This window comes from Fistularia commersonii, chromosome 24, assembly GCF_037954325.1.
Source record: "Fistularia commersonii isolate RoL2024-O1a breed Wild chromosome 24, RoL_Fcom_v1.0, whole genome shotgun sequence".
NCBI lineage: Eukaryota > Metazoa > Chordata > Actinopteri > Syngnathiformes > Fistulariidae > Fistularia > Fistularia commersonii.
The window spans coordinates 2,426,804-2,451,542 of record NC_141307.1 but is presented as its reverse complement, the minus strand read 5'-3'; the positions used below and the strand labels follow the sequence as shown (position 1 = coordinate 2,451,542).

General features: G+C 49.0%; 1 protein-coding gene across 1 annotated transcript in view; it reads left to right on the top strand.

The window, feature by feature from the left end:
- gatad2b (GATA zinc finger domain containing 2B) overlaps positions 1-24,739 on the top strand; it is a 38,952-nt gene that overhangs the window by 9,244 nt on the left and 4,969 nt on the right. Inside the window, exons 2-9 of the mRNA XM_086171348.1 lie at positions 16,729-17,112; positions 18,999-19,128; positions 19,511-19,642; positions 19,940-20,068; positions 22,312-22,482; positions 22,702-23,059; positions 23,564-23,766; positions 24,377-24,487. Of these exons, the coding sequence (XP_086027474.1) occupies positions 16,730-17,112; positions 18,999-19,128; positions 19,511-19,642; positions 19,940-20,068; positions 22,312-22,482; positions 22,702-23,059; positions 23,564-23,766; positions 24,377-24,487 (1,617 nt within the window). The 5' untranslated portion in view covers position 16,729. The remainder of the gene's footprint in view (positions 1-16,728; positions 17,113-18,998; positions 19,129-19,510; positions 19,643-19,939; positions 20,069-22,311; positions 22,483-22,701; positions 23,060-23,563; positions 23,767-24,376; positions 24,488-24,739) is intronic.

Here is a 24,739-nt window from a genome sequence, read left to right as displayed (position 1 = left end):
TGGAAACCCGCCGCAAGCTCCCGTAGCGCCCATTCGGTGGAAACGCTCCACGTTTCCCTCAATGAACAACTAATTGACGGTCTGACTCGTCGTCCGGTTTTCTGTCGGTCAACTCGAAGGTGAGCCCGCGACCGCCTGGCTTTTTCTCTCTCTTTTTTTTTTTTTTTCCTTCCATCTGCAAGAATAGCATCGTAGCGGGAGATAATATAAACAATTCAGCTTGATGAGACTCTACTTTGAACCCCGCTATTAACGGTGTTGACTGATTAATGTCATGCATGTGTGTGTGTGTGTGTGTGTGTGAGATCCTCCCATTCTGCCCGATTGTCTTTGGCATATTTTCTGCCTCTGCTGGATATTGATACTCCTCCTGGCCACCGCATTCGGGCCCCATTTTAAGATATGTGCGGTGCTACCTCCGTCTGCCTCGCTCTGACTAAATGTCTCGCGTTCCCGCAGCTCCCCGCCCCCCCTTTTCCTCTCGTCGGGCTGGTGAAACAGTGCACGCCCCACCCTGTGGTCTGAAGTTCTGCGCTCAGTCGTTTTTGTCAAAGTGCCAGCTCTTAAAGGAAGAGATTTTCCTCTTTCTGCTCTGAAAACACCGTGGCTGCTGCTGCTGCTGCCGCCGCCGCCGCCGCCGCCGCCGCTGCTGCCGACGCTCCTCCCTCCTCACCTCCCTCCCTCCCTCTGTCTTACTGTGTGACGACCTGACCACTAACAGCTACATATTAAGAGATAATTCCATACCCTGAGGTTACAAACCGGCTCAGACCGGCTCAGCGCGTTTTGACTGCACTCTTGTTTCCTGGGCAAAAATAAATAAATTTTCCAAAAAAAAAAAAAAAAAAAAAAAAAAAAAAATTACGTCCCTGTCTTTTTTTTTTTTTTTTTTTTTTTTTTTGCTTAAAGGAACACGAGACATTTCTCTACAACACACACACACACCTCTGTTGTCTAGTAAAAAACAAACAACGAAAAAAAAACATTTAAAACGTACTCCTGGGAAAAATCGTTACAACACTCCCGCCTGTTTCAGGAGCTTTGCGACGGAAAGATTTATTTATGATTTATTAAACCACAATTATTAATTTATCCGGCCCGAGAGCTGCGATGCCGTGCGTCGGCTTGTTTTGCTCAAATGCGGTTATTTCTCTTGAATTTGTCTCGAGCGATAAAGTGTTTAAAGCGCGGGAGATGATGCAAACTGTGTGAATAAAGTGGAAAATAACTGAGTCATGAGAGCTGCCCCGCACTCCAGTGGAATGCCGTTGTTAAGAAGGCCGCATCCAGTTTCCGATTTTACCGACATTTTTATGATTCAAGTCTTAAATTACAGAGCTAATTTTCGTTTTTTTTTTTTTTACAAAAGTCCCCGTTCGCTCGCCGGCGACTATTTGAAAAGCCAATCTCGGATTAGGAGCTCACCGCTAATAAATGCTACGTTTTCCCAAACATTGTTTATCGCACCTCGCCTCCCCCGTTAATGATCTCTATTATTATTAAATTCATGAGGATTCCATCTGGAACATCTAAGGAACACTTGAAAGATCAAATAACCTCACAAATGTCCGATGCAAATGAAGATGCGCGGCGTTGGGGGGGGGGGGTTGCATAAATAACAAATAGCGATATGCAGATGACCCTCTCATTCACGGGTAACGAGCAAACGCTGAAATGCGTCTCTACGAAAACATTTCCGTCCGTCTTAAACCTAATTGTGACATCCAGGCAGTCAGAAGGGACCTTGTTATGTTCGCCCATCTTAAAAGTTATGCGGTGTTATGCAGCAGCAGCCCTGCAGTAAACCCTCCCTTCGTGAAGGTTAGAGAGCTGCTGATTCGACTTTATGCTCGTATTATGATATATGGAATATAATAAATGTTTGTTCGGGTTAGCGGGACTGCGGAGAGCGCTGTCAACAACCGCCGAGCTGGACCCGTGTCATCGCTTCTTTCTATTTTTTCGCGGTCGCCCGGATAAAAAGCAAGGACAACGGGTCAGCAGAAGGACGCGCCGCGCGACCGGGTCGGGATCTTTATCCCGAGACCGACGCCATTCGCTTCATCTGTATTCCGCCGGCTGTCCGGACGGCGTTTTTTTTTGTGCTTATTTTCAAAGGTCGAAATGTCCGCCGAGGCCAAAAGGGGTCGCGCTCTCGAAGACTGACAAAAAAGACTGACACGAGACGGGATGAATTCGACCCCCTGCGTCTCCGCACGCCGAATTGACGGTTTTGTTTTGTCGGAGGCTCGGGCACGCGGCGCCGCTGCCGGGAGGATTCCTCCGGTGCGCTAATTGAAAAGGCGGTTTGTTGTCTGGAGATGTCCTCCCTGCCTGGAAATTGAAAAGATACCGGGAAGCGATGGAGCGAAGGGTGCCGCGTCGGGCATCTTCTTTGCGAGTCCCCGGCCTTTAGGGGTTTTCCTCGGAAGAACCCCCTTCTGTCCGAAAGTAGACGTAGACAGAACTCCGTCAAACCTCCTTCCGCTCTCCAGATTTTATCACCTTTTGGCGTTTCTTCCGCCGTGGATGCTTTAATTTCATTCCACATGATAAATTCATCAACACACTCTCGCTGTGAGCCCCCCCGCTGTGAGTCTACTGGCGCTTACGCCGACTTAGCGCCCGGGATCTGGTTGCCGAAAGACCGTTTGATGTGCGATTTGACTCCTTCAGACAATCGCTGTTGGACGTGCGGCCCGATCGGCCCAGCGTGTCCAAACGGGGCTGGGCTTTGAGTGAAATATCACCGTCGTGAATCATTCATCTTAAAAGAAAGACTTGTAATGTGCGCCGGGGTGAAGCCGGGACGACGTGTGCTGTTGACAAACTCCAAGTTGAGGAATTATGTGAAGAGCAGATGCGACGTATCGGACGTATTATAACGCACAGGCGGAATTCGGTAGAGCGATTCGACTCTTTGGCATCCATGAGTTGGTTGTGTGAACACGCGTTTTTGGATCGTCCCGGCTTTTTTGGACCATTTACAAGAATCGCCAGATCCAGTCCAGATCCGGGCTGGACTCGACTTGGCGGTGTTGTCGTCGTCACGCTCCTGCAAAGTCCATCTCATTCCTCGCCGTGGAATCAAACGCGCTTCGTTTGCACGAGACGTGGACGCTTTTTTTGCAGGAGACGTGAAGGTGCCGTTATAGGGTTAATTTTCTGACCTGTCACTTTGGATCGTTTTTTTTTTTTACCGAATGGACGCGGCGAATCCCCGGAGCGGCGAGGTCACGTCGGCAAAAGAGCCGAGCGGCGGCGGCGGCGGCGGCGGCGGGCGATCGCCGGTGCCGCCGAGCGTCAGCGGACGCGGACCTCCGCCGTGTTTTGGTACGAAATGAATCCCAGACGCTGGGTTTTCTTCCACTTCCTCCGCTCTGCTCTTTGTCTCTAACTTCACACTCACCCCTCCTCCTTCCCGCCTTTCCTCCTCCCCTTTGCCCCCCAGCCCCCCCTTCCCCCCCCCAGCAGCCCTCCCTCCCCATCACCACCCTCATACACACACACACACACCCACCCCCACCCCTCAGGCGACAGCAGAACAGGAATTGATTAGTGGCACGGCTTAAAAATAGACGACTGGTTGTCATAGCAACGCCCACAATGAGCTGTTGTCTAGTTTAATAAAGAGCAGCGTTGTGTCTGAGCGCTAGGTGGAAGGTGTGTGTGTGTGTGTTGTGTCGTCGTGTGTTCAGAAAGCAGGTGGAGGTGTGGGTAATTATCTCGCCCGCTTTCGCCGGATGTGACTTCGCCGCGGCGTCGGCCGCTTCGGCCGGCGACCCGTCGCCTCCCAGAGGTGCGTCGCCAACCGTCAACGGCAAGCGGCAACACACAACCCCTCACAACTCTGTTGCTATGGGCTCCTTTCTGATTGGTCTCATTAGTATCAAAAGCTAGCCATATGCAAATGTTGGTCATATTCCCAATAGCCCCAACATGCTTCACTTTGTGTGTGTGTGTGTGTGTGTGTGAATGATATCGAGCTGCTTTTCCAGATGCTGGACCAGCGAGCCCAGCCTCCTGCCTCCGGTTGGCTCCGGGAGGCGGTTGTTGTTCCCAGACATCTCTTTGAAAATTCTAACACCGGCTGAGGAAGCCGCCGCCGCCGCCGCCGCCGCCGGCGTCTTTGTGAATATTATGGGTGTGAGAATGTGACGCAGAGCCAACAGGCATCATACGTAAAAAAAAGGTCGGAATATCAATCCGGTCGTGTTGACTCACCAGTTGGTGACGCCAAGGCACAAACTAAAAAGTCTAACGTGGTTCTGAAGAACTGAAGGAGCCTCTCGGACCAAGGATGAAACATCTCAAAGTGAAGAAATTCAAGTCCAGTCGCCACGACAAGAAGATTTTGACCATCCGCCGTGACCTGGATGACGGAGAAGTTATCCAACCCTTGGTGGAATCAGCAGAGACGGAGGACACGGACCTTCTTCCCTTTTTCTTTGCACAGACCGATGAAGACGTGGCTGAGCTCCTCTCGTCTGATTGGATGATACCAGGAGCGTTTGGTCAACGGCCGTTGAAACCCAAGGTCAATTGGGTTTAATCAAAATTGGAGTTAAACACTCACAAACCCCAATTAGTGTGTGTGTGTGTGTGTGTGTGTGTGTTGGAACCTGACAATCGGCTCATCAGGGGGGCCACGAGGCGGCGGCGGCGTCTGTCGTGAATCACAAAGACGCTGATGAAACACGAACCGTTAAACCTTATTTTTTTTTTCAATTTTTGTTTTTGAGTTCACTGAAGGCATTTTATCCGAATAAACATGGTTGTCGCGTCAACGCAAATTACAAGCGCGTGTAATTAATGCAGCCTAACATCCAGGATGTGGCCACGCTGCGCTTCTGTTTAAAATCACCTCTGTGTTTTTTTTTTTTTATTTTTTATTTTAATTAATTTTATTTTTACGCTCTCTCGCTGATGACTCTGTGCATTATCGCAGCTCTTGTAATGAAACGGCGCCGTTGCCAGTCCTGCCAACATTTTCACCCTGACACGATAGTTCGGGTTGAGGTGGCTTGAAAACATGAAAACAAACTCAATGGCTGTAGCGTTCTTTCAAATTGAAATATATATTATTTTCTCATAAAAGCAGCTTTATTCATATTATATGGTCACTTACCTTCACCACACTCCCTAATTGCTCATATCAAACCATTTTTTGCTAGATTTAGCTAGCTTCTACCACTTCATCACGTCTTTTTCATCTGGTTTTCCGCCTTTTATGCCGTTAATGAGGTAAACAGTGAATTAGAATCGAGAATGTCGTGCAAATCCAATGCAAACCTGAATTAGCAGACGGTAATGTTGGAAAAAAAAAAAAGTGGTCTGTTGTGTAAATCATCATTTGCGTGTTTCTGGTCCGACCGCAACAACGTCCTCCAGCGGGAACCTGCAAACCGCCCGGACTCGTACGGGCCCTGCGCAAAGAGCCGACACGTGACCCAACGCGACGCTCGAAGCAGACCTGAGACGGTTGCGCCGATAAAAAGCCGTGAACCGGGCGTGTGGGGGGCGTGGAAAGGATAAAGGAATAATACACCGAGAGCGGCGGCGGCGGCGGCGGCGTCATAAACCGCTGAGCTGAGACTGATGGCTTTGCTTCCATCCAGTGTGTTATCTTTAATAAGCACGCAGGCTGAGTGGAATACTGGTCATAACATGGATACTTGTCTGTGATTAACCCCCGTCCCCTCGTCACAGTAATTCCTTCAAGTCTTTGGCAAGTTGTCGTCTGAATATTTTATGAAATTGCGCCGCCTGTGTCGCATGTGCTGTTTTTTTTTTTTTTTGACATTTTTTTTTATTTTATTTTATTTATTTGGCAATTTTTTTTTTATTTTTTGGCAATTTATTTTTATTTTTTTTTGGCAATTTATTTTATTTTATTTTTATTTTTTGGTAATTTTTTTTTTTTTTTCTATTTTGCCGGAGAAGTGTTTTTTTTTACTACTTCTCATGGCGAGTTGAAGGCCTCGCCTCACCGTGCTGATGTTCAAAAACCTCAGGCGTCCGGCCCAGGTGGGGCTCGGTGCTGTTTAGGCTGCGGCAGACTTCATTGAGGACCTTCTGGAATCCTTGGTCTGCGGCACCGGAGTCCTTTCCTGACTCACACACACACACACACACACACACACACACTTTTAGCTATTGCTGTCTGTGTGTGGCTCCGAATTCTCCACTGTGCCCCGTGTCCTCCTTCTTCCATTCCCTTAAAAAGCCTTTTTCCTCCATATTATCTGTGTGTGCAGACCCCCCGCTGCTTGAAGCATCTTCATTTCGGGTTGAAATCTACATTGTAATTTCCCCCCTTTTTTTTTTTTTTTTTAGTGGATTTAAAAACGGCAGATCAAACGGGGAATCGGTTTTTCCCTTTAAATATAGGGGGAATTTTTCTTTCAATTTTTCTTGTTTCTCTATCATTCCCAGAGAACATTTTTAACCCCATTTAACAAGTTAACGCATCAGTCATCAACTTTTTAATTGATCACCAAGCACGTTAGTGCCCGTGGCCGTGAAGCGAGTAGCATTGGTCTCCTCGCCAACAGGTCATTTGGGGGATTTTTGCACAGTTTTTGATATTTTCAGCATTGATGATTAAAACCGGTTCATCAAGAAAATAAAAATGTAAAGAGCATTCAATGATGAATGTAATGAGAATCGTTAAGTTTTCTTATTCTGTTTACAACAAACCCAAACGTTTGATGACAGTAGCTGTCATGTTATGATGTGTGTGTGTGTGTGTGTGTGTAATCTGCCATGGCTCAAGTGCATCGTCAGCACTATCGGCACACGACAACACACTCTTTGCACCGAGACGACGGCCCCCCGATAATCACTGGGGTTAGTTCGGATCAGACTTGAAGTAGTAATTATTGTTGTTTATTATTGTTGTGTTGTTTGGGCGTTTCTCGCCCAGCGCGGCGCCCCTGGAGCCGACGCCCCCCCGTACGCTAAAGCGCCGCGCCGCCACACTTACCGTGGCGACGGCCCGTGGACGAGGACCGTCCGGCGTCCGGCGTCCCGAGGGGGGGACGTGTCTTGCGACTGTTACGCCACGGCGGCCATTTTGTGCCCGACTTGCATTCAATGTTATTCAACCTTATATTCCCAGATTGCCTGTTGAATAGCGGCTTTGTCTGATCGCATCAAAACAGGGAAAAGATGAGCGGGAGCGGCGGATCATGTGCGCGCACACACACACACACACACACACACACACATGCAAGCACAGCATGTTTTATTTTGCTTATTTTAATCAATGGATTAAGTTTTATATTAGTTTTATGACAAGGACCGGAGTCGACAATCTTTTTTTTTTTTTATTTTGGGGTAATTTTATTAATGACACGCTCAAATTTGGTTTCTTATTATTTCCTGCGGCAGCAGGAGGTGCATCAATCTTTCCTGGTTGGTCCGACCAACTGCCCGAAAGCCTTTTTTATATGATTTCTAGATTAGACGCAGTGGCGGAGCGGCAAATATTCCAGCTGCCGGTTCGCAGACTCTGAACCCCCCAAAAGTCCAGCAGTCTTTTTTTTCTCAGGGGTTTTGACAGGTATGTTTTCTTCAGAAAATTGCTAAAATTACACCACTTATCATAGCCAGAGCCTGTGAACACACCAAGTACTGTCCAATTATTATATTTCCAAAAGGTCCTTGAATGAATCATGTGTAGCATCTACTTCTGTCAAGAATAAAAACCACCTCCGAGTTCGAAATTGTGGTAATTTATCGTAATTACTTTATTATCTGTGTTTTTCATTTAAGGTTGGAGGAAAGTGAATTGTTTGCATGAATACGGAATTGTGATGAAAAAAGAAAAAAACGCATCCTCTTTGACTCAGTCAAAAATGTTTTACCTGGCTGTGTTTGGGCCGGTCAGGCGGTCTAACTTTTGTCCCAGTACTGCGAAGTAAAGCGCTGCTTTTACATGAAATCCTCGCAGAACGCAGCTGCATGATGGCGACTGTTGCTATGGTGATGTTTTAAACAACGGCATAAAGCACACTATGTGCAATTCTTTTGTGTCATAATTGAAGTTACGCTCAAAGCTCTAAAAGGCAGTTTTTACGGTTGATATCACGCAGGGAACTTTGAATTCATGCTACATTTTCACCGTGAAGAGCGAAGGGGTGTCCATCTCAACCGGCCTTCTCGCGGGCCTTCTCGCAGGCCTCGCCTGGCTTTCCGTCCCAGCGACGTCGGCGTCACTACGGGCACCTTGAAAAATATCCCGTGAAACGAGCCGGTGCTTTTATTCCTTGTCAGTTATCAACGCCGCACACTGATATTTCTGTCGCTGCTTACGGAGGCTTGAAGTCGACGCTTTTATTCCGTACACTTTGGCTTTCGGGCTAATTAGCACGCGTGCTACCGTCAACATATCATTTCTCATATATAAGTGGGGAATAAATTGAAACTTTACAGACTGGGATTTGTTACCGATAATCCAGATATGGATTGTTTACCGGCGCGTGCGTGCGGCACAACCGCTACGTTTTGGTTTCGGTTTTAGTCGGATAACATCTGGTTAACTGGTGTTTCTGTGCGATTAAAAGAAACTGTAAAGTAAAGCAAAGCTCAGCTCTTGAAATGAGATTTGCAAATTCAACTCGCGCTTTTATTTTGGGTCATTTGGTCGCAGAGCGACTGGACTGATGTTTGTTTCCCAGTGAATTCATGGCTGCTCACGATCATTTCCAGCATTATTTCTATTCCCACATTTCCCTCTTAAATTAAAAAGATAAAAATACCCCAGATTCCTCTGAAATATTCTTAAATTATTGTTTTGATTATTTTACTTGTTTCATTTTATTCCCCGCTTATTTATATATGTGAGAAATGATTTCCTGACGGTTGCACGTCTGTGCAGTGGTTTGCTTGTCCAAAAGCAGCCAGGAGGGTCATGGGAGGACGGATGTTTCGATAGGAGAACCTAAAATTAAGGAATAAATGAATAAATTCACGTGTAATAACATGTCAATCAACGATACCAACATCAGTACAACTTGTTTATAAGATTTTCCCGCATCGGTTCCATAGCGGGGAAATTCAAAGCATCGTAAACGTCTGGATTCAGTGACTTGAGTTTGGAAAAAAATCCAATTCACGAACAAACTACATATAAAAAAAATCTTATATTTCCTGCTGGAGCTTCAAATTCACAAGCTGGCAACATCTCCGGTCGGTCTGGAAGCAGAGGTTTGAGTGAAATCCTGCTGTTTTCAGCCGTGGATCGCTGCGTTTCAGTGTTGGTAAAAGCGGCGTTCCTCCCAGCCTTCGCCGGTAGACGGTTGGATGTTCCGGTCCCTCGCGCTCGTCGGTGTTTATACAAACAGCGCGACGACGCCGCGGCTAGTTTGACGGCGTCTGCGGAAGACGAGACCGACGCGACTGTTGTGTTTGTTACTGCCTGAGGAGAAAAGCAAATACAGGTGTTGTTTGGTTTGTTGTGTCTTGGCGGGTGATTGATGTCCTGTCGTTGCCGCAGAAGAGATGCATTGGCTGACAGGTACAGACACCAGACTCGTACTTCCGCCGCTCACACTCCGACTCCCAGACGCAGTGGAGGGTTTCGAGTCGTACCGACGAAACGCCGAGTCCACGACCCGACCGAAACATCTGCTTCAGTGTTCGGACATTTAGGAGGACGCGCCTCGGCTCCCGGGTTCTTCTGGACGCTTCCTTCTGTTCTTTTTCACCCAGGGTAATTTTTTTTGCTTTTTTTTTTTTTTTTTTTTGTATAAAATTTCTCGGCGAAATTTCATTTCACTAATAATTTTGTGTAATTTCCATTTGGTCATTTTTCTTTTATCTTTTAACCCCCCCCCCCCTTTTTTTTAAAGTACCTTTTTAGGTCAAATTTAATTTCACTAATTATTTAATGTCATTTCCATTTGGTCATTTTTCTTCAATTCACAGACTCCACCCCCCTTTTTTTTAAGTACATTTTTAGGTAAAATTTCATTTTACTAATAATTTAATGTTTCCAGTTGCCAAATTTCCATTTGGTAATTTTTCCTTTTTTCTTATTTTCCCCTTAGCACCACAAACATTGTCCTTAAGAAAACACGTAATGCGCTCAATTAGCAAACATTTGTCAATATCCAAAACCATAAAAAGTCAATTTAATGTTTCTGTTTTTCCTAAAATTGTCATTTTCCTGCAGAGATTAAACCCCCGCTGGGTGGAAGAAGATTTTACATTTGTTTTAGGTGCAAAATGTCTGTGCAAAACTCCGCACGACCATGTCGGCGATAAATTCAAACAGTTGACAGCAAAAACCCGTTAACTGGCTAATTGCGTCTGATCTAATTTACCTTAATCTTCGGGAAAACGGACATTTTTCACAGTTTCCTGTTTTGTTTTGGTTTTTTTGGCTGGTGTCGGATCAAGAGTTCTGTCCCTCGTGAGGAACCAGAGTTGAGATTTTTTGGTTTCTCCTGGGCAGATTTCGTGGATCCTCACCGTTCCCGTCCTCCGGGACGAGCGGCGTGGAACCGTCTCCCGGGCTTTTGGCTCCCCGCCGCCGCCGCCGCCGCGATACGGATTCAAACCGCCGCTGAAGTCGGGGAGCTGATTAGGATGCAGCTCGTTCTCCGATACCGATATTGATTTGGATTCAGGGTCCTACCAGTTTCGTGTGCCACGGCCGCCATTTTGCACCCAACACCTCCATTTTGACGACAGGATTAATGGCGCAAACGGAGGCGGCTCGCGATCGCTCGCACTTGATCGGGAGTTGCACTTCTCCCACCCTCCCCGACTTTTTGTTTCCGGCGGCGGCGGGGGGGGGGGAAGGAGGAGGAGGAGGAGGAGGAGGTGGGCCGACACGCACATCTGGTTGCTGCACCTTAGCGATAAGCTTGGCATCCACCGACGAATCAAACCGTTGAAGAATTAAGAAAAACCGAGAGCGCTTTTCCCCTGATCGTGTCTTTCAAAAAAAAAAAAAAAAAAAAAAAAAAGTCCAGTAGGAGGTGGAGGTGGCGGAGAGACAGAAGGCGGACGGGAGGAGGAGTGGAGTTGCATCAGCCAAATGAATTGTCATGATGCAGATCATGCGTGAAATGAGCAGCAGATTCCACAGTGCAGTTGCAAATGGCCTTATTACCATTACACTCAGCTGGCACTCGGCCTGTTTGGCAAACTGTGTTAACCTGGTGTTGAGCCACGCAGGACAGACCAGGACATCACTGTGCGTGTGTGTGTGTGTGTGTGTGTGTGTGTGTTTGTGTGTGTTTGTGAATGTGAGGAGGGCCGCCAGATTGATTGTGCGGAGGACATTTTAGCAGCAGCCATCTGATCGACAGGCAGCTCTGTGCATAAAGAACATGGTGTGTGTGTGTGTGTGTGTGTGTGTGTGTGTGTGTGTGTGTGTGTGTGTGTGTGTGTGTGTGATGGGGGATGGTAAGGAGGGAATTAAGATTTGGCATTATGTCAGGAGAGAGCTGCCATCTCTGCCTCCTTTCTACCCCTGCGCGCGCACACACACACACACACACACACACACACACAGGAGCCGACACACAAAGACGAGCGAGGATAGTGCAAGATGAAGGAAAAATCCCTCCACTCTCGGTGTATCGAGTCTGTCACTCTTTTTATTACCCTCCCTCCCCCCAACACACACACACACACACCGTGTCACACAAGCCTGTGTGCACATGCCTACACACTTCCATACCCACTCCTGATTGGCCGGTGTAATGTGAACAAATGAAGCCCTGAGCTCTGGCTACATGTAAGGGGCCCTGAAAGTAAGCATGTGTTTATTTTTACAGTGAAAGGGGGGGCGACGGGTTTGAGGAATTGGGGGAGGGTAGAGGAGCAGGGAGGGGTTTTCTTTGTGGTACTATACAGCTGGAGCAGGGGTGTGTGTGTGTGTGTGTGTGTGTGTGTGTGTTACAAAATGCTGCCGTCTGTTGGAATGCCGCGGCGAACGCCGCCGTCCGTGCCGCCGCAGTCGATCTACCTGCACGACTTTTTGTCTGGACCCCGTCGCCGACGACAAAATCCGGGGGCGGTCGGGGGGGGAAGCGGGACTCGGACTACCTCCGACGCCATCGATTCCTACCCCCGCGCGCCATGTCTCCCGTTTCTTTTCCTTTATTGCTTCGGCCTGGCGCGGCGCCCGAAGCGAGAGGGGTGGGGTTGGTGGGTGGCGGTGGGAGGGATTACGGGGAGGGGGCGCAGCGGGGCTGGGTGGGGTGGAGGAGGAATAGGCAGAAAGAGTGTGTGGCTTGTGTAGCAGCTGACTGAAACAGTCATTATATTATGTAAAGGCAGTCGGCGGCGGTGGCCGGGAGGAGGAGGAGGAGGAGGAGGAGGAGGAGGAGGAAGGGGGCGCCGGAGACTGACGTGCCGCGCAGGGCCGGCCCCGGATTGGCTCGGCGGGCGGCGTTCTCTGAGAACGGCGCTCATTAAAGGTGGAGGCTCTGCGAAGAGGAGCCGCTTCTGTATTTCTGTTTTTTTTTTTTTTTTTTATACGTTTTACCTCTCAGCAAATGGAGTCGGCGACTCGGCTCCGCCGCTGCGTCACAAATTAATTAGAGGAGGAGAAGAAGTAACGGCGGCATTGTGTAACGGTCCAGACTCCTCCCTGCGTTAAAGAGGCTGCTGTAGATGAGAGGAGGATAACGGAGGACAGAATGAACTGATTAGAGTGGTGGCAGCCGGAGCCTCATGATACAATAGATGAGGGGAAATGATAGAACGACACCAGCAGGAATAATCTCCTAATAGGAAGGTGATTAAGCGATAACGGGGCTAATTAAACCTCTGAATCGCAGTCACTGATGCCCCGGCATACATGTCAGTTTTGCCAAAGTGCGCCTCGGCCCGGTTGTCGCCGTCGCGTCCCGTTTGCGTTTTTTGGCCGCTGAGCCTGCGGGTTTAGCCGTCCTGACTTTGACGCAAACGCGCTTTTGCGTAAAGGCTTGCAAACGGTTTCTTCGTAACGTCTCCCCTCGGTTCCGAAGCCGCTGCAACGGCTACCCGAAACCCGCAACCTGAATACCAGACTTGTTCCGAGCTTCGATAGTCCAACGTTTGCTCCCCGAGTCGGAGCGAATCTCAAAATGCGAAACGTCCGAGTAAACAATGCGTAAAAGTTCCACGGAATATTGTTAAAAACAAGAAAAAAACCGCGGGCGCGATGACGGTTTCCGCCGCTCGCCGAGAACCACTCCGAGATAAGACGGACTTTTGAAATTCAATCCGCGGCATTACAGGGTAGAAAAGTGCGCAAACGGTTATAATAGAAAGGATTTGCAAATAAAGGATAACGATGCAAGTAAACAAAGGATATGTACGACATGTACAAAATATAGTACAAAGAAAATGCCTTGTGCTGGGAACGGTTGTAGAAGTAACAGGTGAACAGTCGGAGACGTGGGTGGCAAAACTGAAACAATGGTGTCTTGAAGAATGTAGATATTATAGAAATATTGCAGGGATGAGAAAGGTAGGTGGTGAAGGGTTTGCAGAATAATATTATTTGTGCCGTGGCTTTGTTTTTCCCAAAACCCCCCGACCCCGCAAAATGCGAAACCGCTGCGTTGAAACGTCTCTCGCTCGGTGGAACCGGACGTCCCGGCGTTTACGGCATCGCACGCCGCCGAGCATCCTCGAATAGAGACGTGCCGGCGCACAATGGGACGACCTCTACGGCGCTCCAAATACCGCCAATTTAGGGCAAACGCTCACGGATCGGCTCGCGACGACAAACAACCCCCGTTCCGGTCGCAGGTGTCGCTCTGCAGTTTAACTAAAGTGCACGGGCACGTTCCTGCGAGGCGCCGCCGCCGCCGCCGCCGCCCGTCCTTTCTGCTCCGCTGAGGGTGTTTTCCCATAGCGGCGTCCTCCGGTGGCTCGGTCGCCGCCGAGGGAGCGAGCAGCCTCGGATTGCAACATCTTGCATGTGAATCCTCATCAACACCAGCCAGGGAGGTCCGTGATGCGGGCGAAAGCTGCGCAGTGACTCACTCTGCCTCGTCATCCCCTCGTCCGTCCCCGACGCGGCCTCGTGATTGGTTCACCCGTCCCTGGGCCTCCGCGGCGAAGCCGGTCACATGACTAAGCTAATTTTGCTCACAAGACTCGGTTTACTGGCGTCCTTAGAAAAATAAATAAATAAGAAAAAAAAAAAAATAGTCCTGCGCGCTGGTATGAATCACATGGCAAAACACACACACACACACACACACACACAAGGAGTGAGGCATCAAACACTTCTGGATGTATTTGTCAAGTAGAGATTGGAGCTATTATTAGCGTGCTCCATTTAACCCATTTCCATCCGGACGCCCGCGTTGTCCGATCATTTATCCGATTCTGATGTCGTCGCCGACGCGACCCCTCCCTCCCTCCCTCCCTCGGCGAAACACCTGAGCGCCCCCGGCTGCCGAGCGGAGGACGTTCACGCGTGCGCTTTCGCCGAACGTTGACCTCGTGATGCTTCGCCCGGCTTTGCAGCCGCGGCGTAAAGCAGGCGGGGTGAAGATCTGCACCGCGGAAATGTGAAAGAAATAAACACCGGGTGAGCCGAACATGAGTTTCATCAGTTGTACGCGGCGTGCTACTCTGATCCTGCAGGTCTTTGACATCCCTCAAGGCACTGGATTGAAAAATACAAAAATACCATCGCTTATTTGACTTAAACATTAGAAATCCATCCCTTAGAAAACTAACATTTTTTGTCTGATTCGAATTTCCAACATCGTGTTTTCCCTATTTGGTCACCATGGTAATGCCGCTCTTAAACGGGTGGAAGAAAACCTTCCCAGTCGTGCATTTTTTAAAATGTATTTATCTATGTATTTGTTTTTAAGGGTCATAAGAACATTTTCTCCGGCGAAACGAAAACAAGTTTGTTTTGTCTTTTTCTCGCCTCACAAATTCCACCTCTTCCTCTCTAATAAGATGAGTTTAGTATTTTTAGTATCAATTCACCATTGGTTTGCCCAATGAGTAATTCAGGCGGCGTGTGCGTGTGTGCGTGCGTGTGTCTGCATGTGTGTGTGTGTGTGTGTGTGTGTGTGTGTGAGTTAATGTCAGTGAAGGAACATGTCATCCAGTGCAAGAGTGTGAGTCACCGATGTGTTTTTAATAGTCTCTGGACAACAATGGAGCTCACAGTGGCAGGGCTCCATACATCAGGCGAACACACACACACACACACACACACTACTTATTGTGTAACTGAGAGGTTGAGATACACACATGTAAAGACGATTTGCTCTCGACCCAGAGAAAGTAGTGCACTTTTACAGACGACCGTATGAAACATTATGTTTTGATTGACTCTCTTTTGCTTTTATTCCTCAAGAATTCAGCTTCATGTATTTATTATATTTATCGTTTTTTTTTTTTTTTTATCGGATTGTGTTTATTTAAAATTCCAGCGTTTTTTTCTTTTTCCTTTCATTTTTTTTTTTTAGTGTTTATTTCTCTTGACCCACCTTTTCTCGTCCGTTTTCTTTCTTTCCGTATTTCACCGTCCGACTCGCCCTTTTAGCCTTTTAAATATCATCGATTGATTTTTCTCGTTCAATGTATTTACTGTTCTTTTCTTTTTTTTTTCTGCTTCCATTCTCATCCTGCCTCTGGTGCTTCCTGTTTTTAATGAGTGTTGTTCTTTTTTTAGTGCTTCATTCAATTACGGAGTCTTTGTGTGTGTGTGTGTGTGTGTGTGTGTGTGTGGCTGTTGTTGGGTGGGTGGGTGGTGCTGTGTTATCGCACGAACCTGCTTTGTGTCGTGTTTTAGTTTATTTAAAAAGTGCAGATAGAATATGGAGGGTTTGTTAAAGCAACGGCCGAACGGACGACACGAAGAATCCAAAATCGTCCATTTCGGCTTTTTTGAGATTCTGCTCGATCCGTTCCCGGCCTTTTCTTGATTTAAAAGTAAAAAAATGGTAAAAATAGAAAGCGCCCCCTGGTTAGGTTGCCCTCCTGCAGATTCGGCTGTTTAGATTTCCTCTAAAACTCCGTTTTGGGATCCAGAGGGTTTTTTAAAAATCTCCCCAAAGCGACGGGGTTCCGTCCACCGGTCGCGGCTCGTCCCGTCCCGTGCTCTCACTCGGATTATCATTTGCGTCATAAATCTTTTTTTTTTTTTATCCTTTTTCTTTCCTTCCAAGGAACTCGAATGTGAGGAAACAATCCTGGAAAATCAGCAAAAAGGGGAAAGCGTCGACATGTTTCCGTCACGTGCAATTCAATGGAGTCGTCGGGCCGATCTGGACGTTTCCGGATCTCCCGTCACCTTAAAAAAGTCCGCTTTTGTTCTGCTCCTCAGACAAAGGAGCAGGAAGTGAAGCGGGAATTTCAAAATAAAAGCAAACGAGAAACATACATTGCATTGAAATGAATCGTATATCGTCTCATAGACGGATGCATTCGCTTTGGATGGACGGGAAAAAATAATTTCATGCTCTGGTTTGTCGCTGATTGAAAAAAAACAACAAAATACAGGTGATAAATTACATTACATTTGGCAGACGCTTTTATCCAAAGCGACTTACAATAGAGGACATAAGAACTGCAAATAACCCTTGCAAATACAAGATGCACAGGAAATCTTGATAAAAATCACAGGATAAATCGAGATTAAAAGGCGCGGAAGCTGATCGGGGGGGTAAATCCTCTCAGGTGTCGGACATTAACCCAGATGCGTCTAAATGGCGCCCCGCTAAACGCCGCTGTTGTCTCTTCCAGGATGGAACAGATGTCTGAGGAGGCGCTGAGGCTGAACCTGCTGAAGCGAGGCCTGGAGTCACCCAGCGAGCGGGAGGAGGCGCTCGCCAAGCGCCTAAAAATGGAGGGCCACGAGGCCATGGAGCGCCTGAAGATGCTGGCGCTGCTAAAGCGCAAAGACCTCGCCGACCTCGCCGCCTTGGAGGCGGCGGGGCCTCTCGGGGACGGGAAGGGCCCCGGCGCCAGCGCCCTCCACCACCCGAGCCTAATGGGCGCCGCGGCCTACGAGGAGAAATTAAACGGGAGCCTGCGGCTGGGCGGGCACGGCGGCCACGTCGGACCGAGCAAGAACGGCAAGGAGAACATCCTGGACGAGCCGGTGGATATGAGCGCCGGGAGGAGATGGTAAGGGGGAAACCGTCACTCCTGGAATTTTTATAACGAATTTTTATAACGCCGCCAACTTTGTTTCGGGGTGGCAAAAACGCGGAGACTTTGTTTAGCGGGTCGAGCTAAACAAAGTCCTGCGCGGGGGGGGGGAGAAAAAAAAAAAAGAAAAGGTGGAGAAGCAGATTGTGCGAAGTTGCGAAGGCGAAATGGAAGAAACGGCGAGCGGCTTGGACCCTGGCCGCAGCTGGACGCGCTCCCAACCTCGGTAATTGGTTTCAGTCAGGGACACGGCCAAGAACCTAATGGCCTCTTTAGCGGAGCTTCAGAAGCCATCTGCGGAGATGGGAGAACCTGCTGGAAAGACCATCATCTCCGAGGCTCGCCGTGAGTCGGACGGCTTAATTAGCCTCTCCTGATTGGATGGCGAGGAGAAGAAAGAACCAGAGAACACGTGGAGTCAATCAGAAGCTCCTCAGATGCCTCTGAGATCACCGGGACAAAGAGCCCGAGCCGCCACGGCTCGCCGGCAGGGCCGGGTTGAAGGCGGAAGGATCCGGACCCGAGCGGCACGGAGATGTTTCATGGAAGCTACAGCTGGAGCTAATGATATTAGCATCAACACACAAACACGCATGCATTTACACTGCTCCAAAAAATAAAGGGAACACTTGAACAACACAATGTAACTCCAAGTCAGTCACACTTGTGTGAAATCATAGTGTCCACTCAGGAAGCAACACATTTTGACTTGTTTTAAGGACATTACATCAAAGTTGGATCAGCCTGGAGTTTGTTTTTACACTTTAATCTGGAGTGTGATTCCTAATCCAGACCTCCATGGGTTGATACAATTGATTTCCATGGATCATTTTGGTGTGATTTTGTTGTCAGCACATTCAACTGTGTAAAGAGCAAAGTATTTCATAAGAATATTTCATTCATGTAGATCTAGGATGTGTTTTTTCAGTGTTCCCTTTATTTTTTTGAGCAGTGTATTTTTGTCGATTTGATTCTTCTGCCTGGAGATTCAAGCCTTCGTCAGATTGGTCCGAGTGACCTGTGGCCGACACGTGTGTGTGTGTGTGTGTGTGTGTGTGTGTGTGTTCTGGAGGCTCAAAAAAGAGGCTTTGCTGAAGAACCTTCTTCACAGCTGCAGAAAACATTCAGTTTATAAATTTAAGTAAAACATCCTTCAGCAGCGCACCCATCGGTTGCTCTATGTGTGTGTGTGTGTGTGTGTGTGAGACGGAGGCGTAAAGGGGCAATTTTGTAAAGTACTCCAGTCGCGTCTGAGGCGGAAAAGCACAATCCAGGTCCGTTATCATATATTTATATCGCGCTTTCTATGCGACAATAACGCGACACAAAGCGCTTCGCATCAGGAAACCATCCGAGCAGCCGCCGAACTCGCAGCGCTTCAAATGTTAAAACAATACCGGGACGCCTCCGACGGGAGCGGCGGAGCCGTGGAGTCCCGAGGTGGAGACACGAGTCTCCCAAAGTTGAGTGGCACCGTCTTCACACACACACCTATTCCATCTCACCGCTCTGTCACTTTTATTTTTCAATCTATTTTCTGGTTTTGTTTTAAATTTGTTTGTCACTTTATTTTCCTTGTTTATTTGAAATCTGCGCTGTGTCGAGGAAGGCGCCTTAAATAAAATGCACGATTATTATTATTATTATTATTATTATTATTACTGTAGGTGTAACAGGAAAAGGTCATAACATGGAAAATCAAGCGTGCCTTGCAAAAACATCCCATTTAAAATTCCTCCAAATAATCTCCGGTCAGACCTTTGGGTGGGTTGATGCACTTTATTGGAAGCAGCGTCTTCTTCCTGCACCTCCGCCGCTTTGTGTCCCGTCTCAATCCGGATCCTTCTCTGCTCCCCGTCCAGCGATACGGACCACGACAGACGAACCCCGTCTCCGGACGTCATCATCCTGTCAGACAACGAGGCGTCCAGTCCCAGGACGACCCCGCGCCCCGAGGAGCGCCTGCACCACGCCAACCTGGACATGTTCAAGGTACGACCGGCGGCGGCGGCGGCGGCTCATTCCCCGCCACGCCTGGGAACTTTAATTAACGCGTTAATCATCATGCGTCTGTTTTAACCCTGATTAACATGAAAAGAGCGGAGGCTGTCAAAAGCGATGCCTTAATTTTTTTTTTTCGATTTCCTTCTCCCCTCCTCCGCTGTCAGAAGTAACACCTTAATTGTACTGGGTGATTATTAACACGTCACAGCAGCTCACAAATATAAGGAATGGAGGGGATATGGGAGGCAGATGTCCTTTTTTTTTTTAATTTAATCGAAATCATTTTTTTTCTATTTTATTCTCCTTCCGCCCGAAAGCCGCGTTACTTGCCGAAATGATGACGGGGCGGTTCTGCGCCGGTGTGTTCCAGGGAAAGAGCGGCGAGGAGCGGCAGCAGATGATCAAGGCGCTGAGGGAGGAGCTGCGTCTGGAGGAAGCTCGCCTGGTGCTGCTCAAGAAGCTCCGGCAGAGTCAGATGCAGAAGGAGAACGTGGTGCAGAAGGTCAGTGTTGGTGGAAATCCAGGGTTTAGGAGCTCTTCTTCCTGTCCTGTTACAGCCAAACAAGCACGACTTATTGGTGTTTATAGGATCCAATGTCTTATTTCCCGAGTGCCGTTTGAATGTAAAACCAAGACGCTGCCGCTCGTGCAAAGGTCACGCCGGGGTCACCGGGTCACATGACCCGTCGTTGCGCATGACTCCGAGAGGAGGTGTAGCGAAGAAGGTTTTTTTTTTTTTTTTTTTTTGGGATCGAACCGCCTTCTGCGCTGGTGACGCCCTGCTGCCGGCTGTGTGCAGGTACCCGTGGTGCAGAACGCCGCCTCCTCGGTGCAGCCGCCGCCCATCCACAGCTCGGCCGGCCTGGGGAAGCTGCCGGTGCGGCCGGGCCTCCACAACCCCGAGCCCCAGAACCTCCGCACTGCACAGGTGTGTGTATGTGTGTGTGTGTGTGTGTGTAAGCGGCGGCAAGTTTGGTTGAAAGCTTCTTTTAAAATCTACACTGTTGCACGTACACACAAAAATAGAGTAATGCTCCTGAGCCCGTCGCTGGCATGATGAGTAAACTTTTGCAACGTGATGATAAAAAGATATAAAAAGAAAAACAAGTCGTGGAGACCGAGCCCCCCCCGAACCCTCGGGGATTTCCTGAGCGTTTCGTTCCCGTCAGGACGTCGGCCTCACCTTGCGGGCCGTCTCGCCCTATTCACACGGGATTAGCGTTACCTGGAGGCCTCATGTGACCGCCGGGGATTACCGAGGTCACCGGGGATCTTAATCCCATGTGAATTAAAAAAAAAAAAATCCTCCGCAAATCAACCTCTGTAGTTCCAGCGTGTGCGACTCGGAAGTCACCTGATGGTGGATTTCTTGGTTTTCTTTGGAGAAACGTGGAGGTCGAATTGTGAATTAAGCGGCGATATAATCCGCCCTCGCTGGCCGTCCACCAATCCCAAACGCTGACCCGTTTGATCACGTTTTCCCCGGCGCCCCGTTCTCCACCTCGCGGCGGCCATTGCTCCTCTCGTAGCGGATGTTACATCATTTCCTCCCGGGATAATGTCAGTAAATTAGAGTAAAATACCGACATTGCTTATTCCTCTGCAGAGGCGTTGCACAAAAGAGCCGGGGAGTCATTTCTAAATTACCCCGAGTCCCCAGGTGATACTAGTCCCCCCCGCTAATAGGGCTTATGTGTCTTTACGCAAATTAATGACTCCTCGTAAAACAAAATCATCTGAAGCAGCAAGTACGTGACCTTTACACCCGGATGTCAGAACCGGGTCACGTTACGTCGAGCCGACGAGTCCCCTTTTTTCACTCCGAGAAGCGGCGCTTTGCTCGGAAAAACCCAAATCTTAGCCGCTAGTAGCGCCACGCTAATAATGCAGCGGTTAGAAAACCGAGCCGTTCCCCAAACCAATGGGTGTCGAGCACGGGGAGACACGGCCCACGTAAGTGATGACGACGGGCCGAAGGTATTTCAGGCAGAGTCCTTTTTTTTGCGCGCTCGCAAATTTGCAACACGAAACCGCGAGCGGCCGCGCCAGAGGTCCGCGGGAGACCCCGCCTCGCCCCCTTGACTTCCAGGTGTCTGAATACGTGTCGACGCGACGGCGGCGGCGGCGCCGCGGAGCTCCGGCACGGGCGGAAGACAAAGCCTTCCCTTCCCAGAGGCCAATGTCATCAAACGCGCAGCCTTGCGAATTCTCCGGGCCCACGGATTTCGCCGAAATGACTCTCAAATATTTCCTCCAGCCGCCTGCGAGGCAGCGGCGAGGCAGCGGCGAGGCAGCGGCGCGGCGGCGTGGCGGCCTGCAGCCGCAGATCGGGTTACAATTCAGCCCAGACATGAAAACCAGTGTTTTGGTGGCAGCGGCGTACATTAACATTAGGGCTGGATTCACTGGAGAGAATGAATGGGCCTGTGTGTGTGTGTGTGAGTGAGTGAGCGAGCGTGTGTGCAGGCGTGCGCGTGTGTGTATGTGTGTGTGTGTGAGAAAGAGATAATGAGCCCATCTCCTTTGTTCTTGCATTACGTAGCCCTGCTCCTCCATTACATGTTGAGATTGTATTAAATATTCAGCGGATCTCTGTTTGTGTGTGTGTGTGTGTGTGTGTGTGTGTGTGCTGGGGGGTGTTGGTCTTTGTGTGTGCTGGATTGTCTCGTCAGCTCGTTTAGTATGGATGGTGACGTGTGTGTGTGTTTCTGCGGCCTCTGCTGCTCTCTGCTGGCCACACACCGTATTGACAGTTTAAACCCCTTTTTTTTTTTTTCTCTCCACTAATTACTCATTTAAAAATGACATTTTTGTCACAATCTCATTTGCACCAGCATCCAAATGTTTGGAAACGATAGTAAATTTCATTAGCAAAAATTAAATGAAATAACAGCCAATGATGTGCAGGCACTGAAACACTTATGTTATAGGAAATGAGTAAAATTTTTATTTTATTTTTCCAAATAAACATGTATAAATTTGCATATTTTGGAAATTTGAAGAAATAATTTGAACACAAAGATTAACCCTGACAAAAATGACTGTGTCCATGCGACAACGGATTGAATTAGTCACGGCGTTAACGGTGTTACGCTTCGCATAATTTGCTTTCAACGTGTGTGTGTGTGTGTGTGTGTGTGTGTTTAAGCCCTGTGCTCTGGCTGTCCACAGGGTCACACAGTCATCAGGTCAGCAGCCAACGCCAGCCTGCCCCCCATGCTCATGTCCCAGCGGGTCATCGCCCCCAACCCGGCCCAGCTGCAGGGCCAGCGGCTCTCCTCCAAGCCCGGCATGGCTCGCTCGGGCTCCAGCAGCCTGGGCAACCCCGTCAGCTACCAGCAGGTAGGAGGTCGTCCCTGGACGCGGCGACGTCGCCATCCCATAAGATGAAAATATCAGATCTACTGTTTTTTTTCGCGGTGCAAAAATGTCCCGTGGGTGGTTTTATTCGATCGAAAAATCGACCGTCTGAGGTCGGGACGGCGGGTCGGATGAGCGAATAGCTCCTCGACGCCCTCAGCAGCTGTGTGTGTGTGTGTGTGTGTGTGTGTGTGTGTGTAGGCCAGTCAGCAGGTGGCGGCGTCCCAGCGCTCCGGCTCCAGTGCTATGTACATGAACCTCGCCCACATGCAGGCGGCGGCGGCGGCGGGGGCGGGCAGCCTGGGCGGGGCCTCGGCCGTCAGCCCGTCCACCATGTCCAGCTCGGCCAGCGGGGGCGTGAGCTCCATGGCCGACCAGGCCAGCAGCCAGGCGGCGGCCAAGCTGGCCCTGAGGAAGCAGCTGGAGAAGACCCTGCTGGAGATCCCACCGCCCAAACCCCCGGCGCCGCTCCTCCACTTCCTGCCCTCCGCCGCCAACAGCGAGTTCATCTACATGGTGGGCCTGGAGGAGGTGGTGCAGAGCGTCCTCGACAGCCAGGGTGAGCGTCCGGCTCCTCCCGATCTCCGTTTCATTCATGTCTTCACCGCCGACCCCGCCGGTGTCTTCTAAGTCCTTTTGGGAAGACGGCGAGCGACTTCCCGCCCGCCGCGGGAAATAACGTTTTTCTCATCGGCTCCACAAGGGCGTTAAGCTCGCAGGCCGTGAACGGTTCCTCTCCGCGGCTGAGATGTTTCCACCATCTCAGGAACTCAGTGTATAGATATCACCAGTGTCACGGCTGGATAAACCCCCATTTTAAACATCCGGAAGCAAAAAAAAAAATGAAATCACGTCCCATAAATAAATGGTTATTTCAGTTTAATGGAGCTGAAATAAACCTCCAAATGTGACGCCTGTGTCGGAATAAACAATTCATCTTCTCGTTTTGTTCCGCATTGTGGTCGAATTGAGAGTCTCGGAAATGCACGGGAGGCAACCTGTGGTTGCCATGGCGCCAGGGAGCTAAAAGAAACCGTCCGTGTGTGTGTGTGTGTGTGTGTAGGTAAACTCCGGGGGACACTTTCCCGCATGGAGCCCTTCTTCTGCGCCCAGTGCAGAACCGACTTCACCCCCCACTGGAAGCAGGAGAAGAGCGGGCGCATCCTGTGCGAGCAGTGCATGATGTCCAATCAGAAGAAGGCCCTGAAGGCGGAGCACACCAACCGGCTGAAGAACGCCTTCGTGAAGGCCCTGCAGCAGGAGCAGGTCAGGGTTCCACCCCTTTCAAGCTTCTTGTTTTTGACCTGAAGTTATGTTTAAAATAGGAACTCTGGTATCGTGAAAAAATCTGGATTTTTAATGGGCGACACAATTTTATATTGCAGAATTTTTTGTGATATAAATATGTATTTATGTGTTTATGATTTGAATTTTTATGGTAAATTTAGAGCATGCGTTTCTGTATCCCTGGCTCTGATTGCATGCATTCTGCGCCTCCTCCATTTCACACCGACGTGCCATCGCTGCTCGTCTAAGAAGGTCTTAAAGTCATCCAGGTCCTGGTTAATTTTTCTCGAAATCTTCTTCTTGCGGCAACTGGACTTGAATTCTTCTCTTTAAGACAGTTATATCATTTGGTTATATTTGGAAACTCCTGTCAGACCTTTAAAAAATTCAAGGCCAGTTGCCAAGACAAGAACATTTCAAATACATTTTCTTTATCATGGCTGTCAATTCCCACGATAAACAAAGGACTTTTGCATACGTTCGTGAGCGTTTGGGTTTTTCCTCCGCTGACTCGACGAAGTGATACACCCGAGTGTGTGTGGGTGCGTCTGAGGAGGTCCCGTCTTCACCCCGACTTCTCCGTCCGCAGGAGATTGAGCAGAGGCTGCAGCAGCAGGCGGCGCTCTCCCCGAGCTCGGCGCCCACCGGCCCCAACGCCTCCAAGACCGACTCCATGATCCGACATCACGCCCTGCGCCAGGTACAAGACACACACACACACACACACACACACACACGCTTCACCTCACCGTCCTGCTGCTGCAGGATAAAGAAGAGGGAGCTAGCGTAGCATCCGGCTCCTACAGCTATAAATATATGCAATGAAAATAAGATAAAAAAAAGTCCAACATCCGTGAAGAGACTCTACATCTGTGATAAAAATGATGACAAAGTAGAAGTGGGACATTCGGCAGCTTTGTGTGTGTGTGTGTGTGTTTGTGTGTGTGTGTGT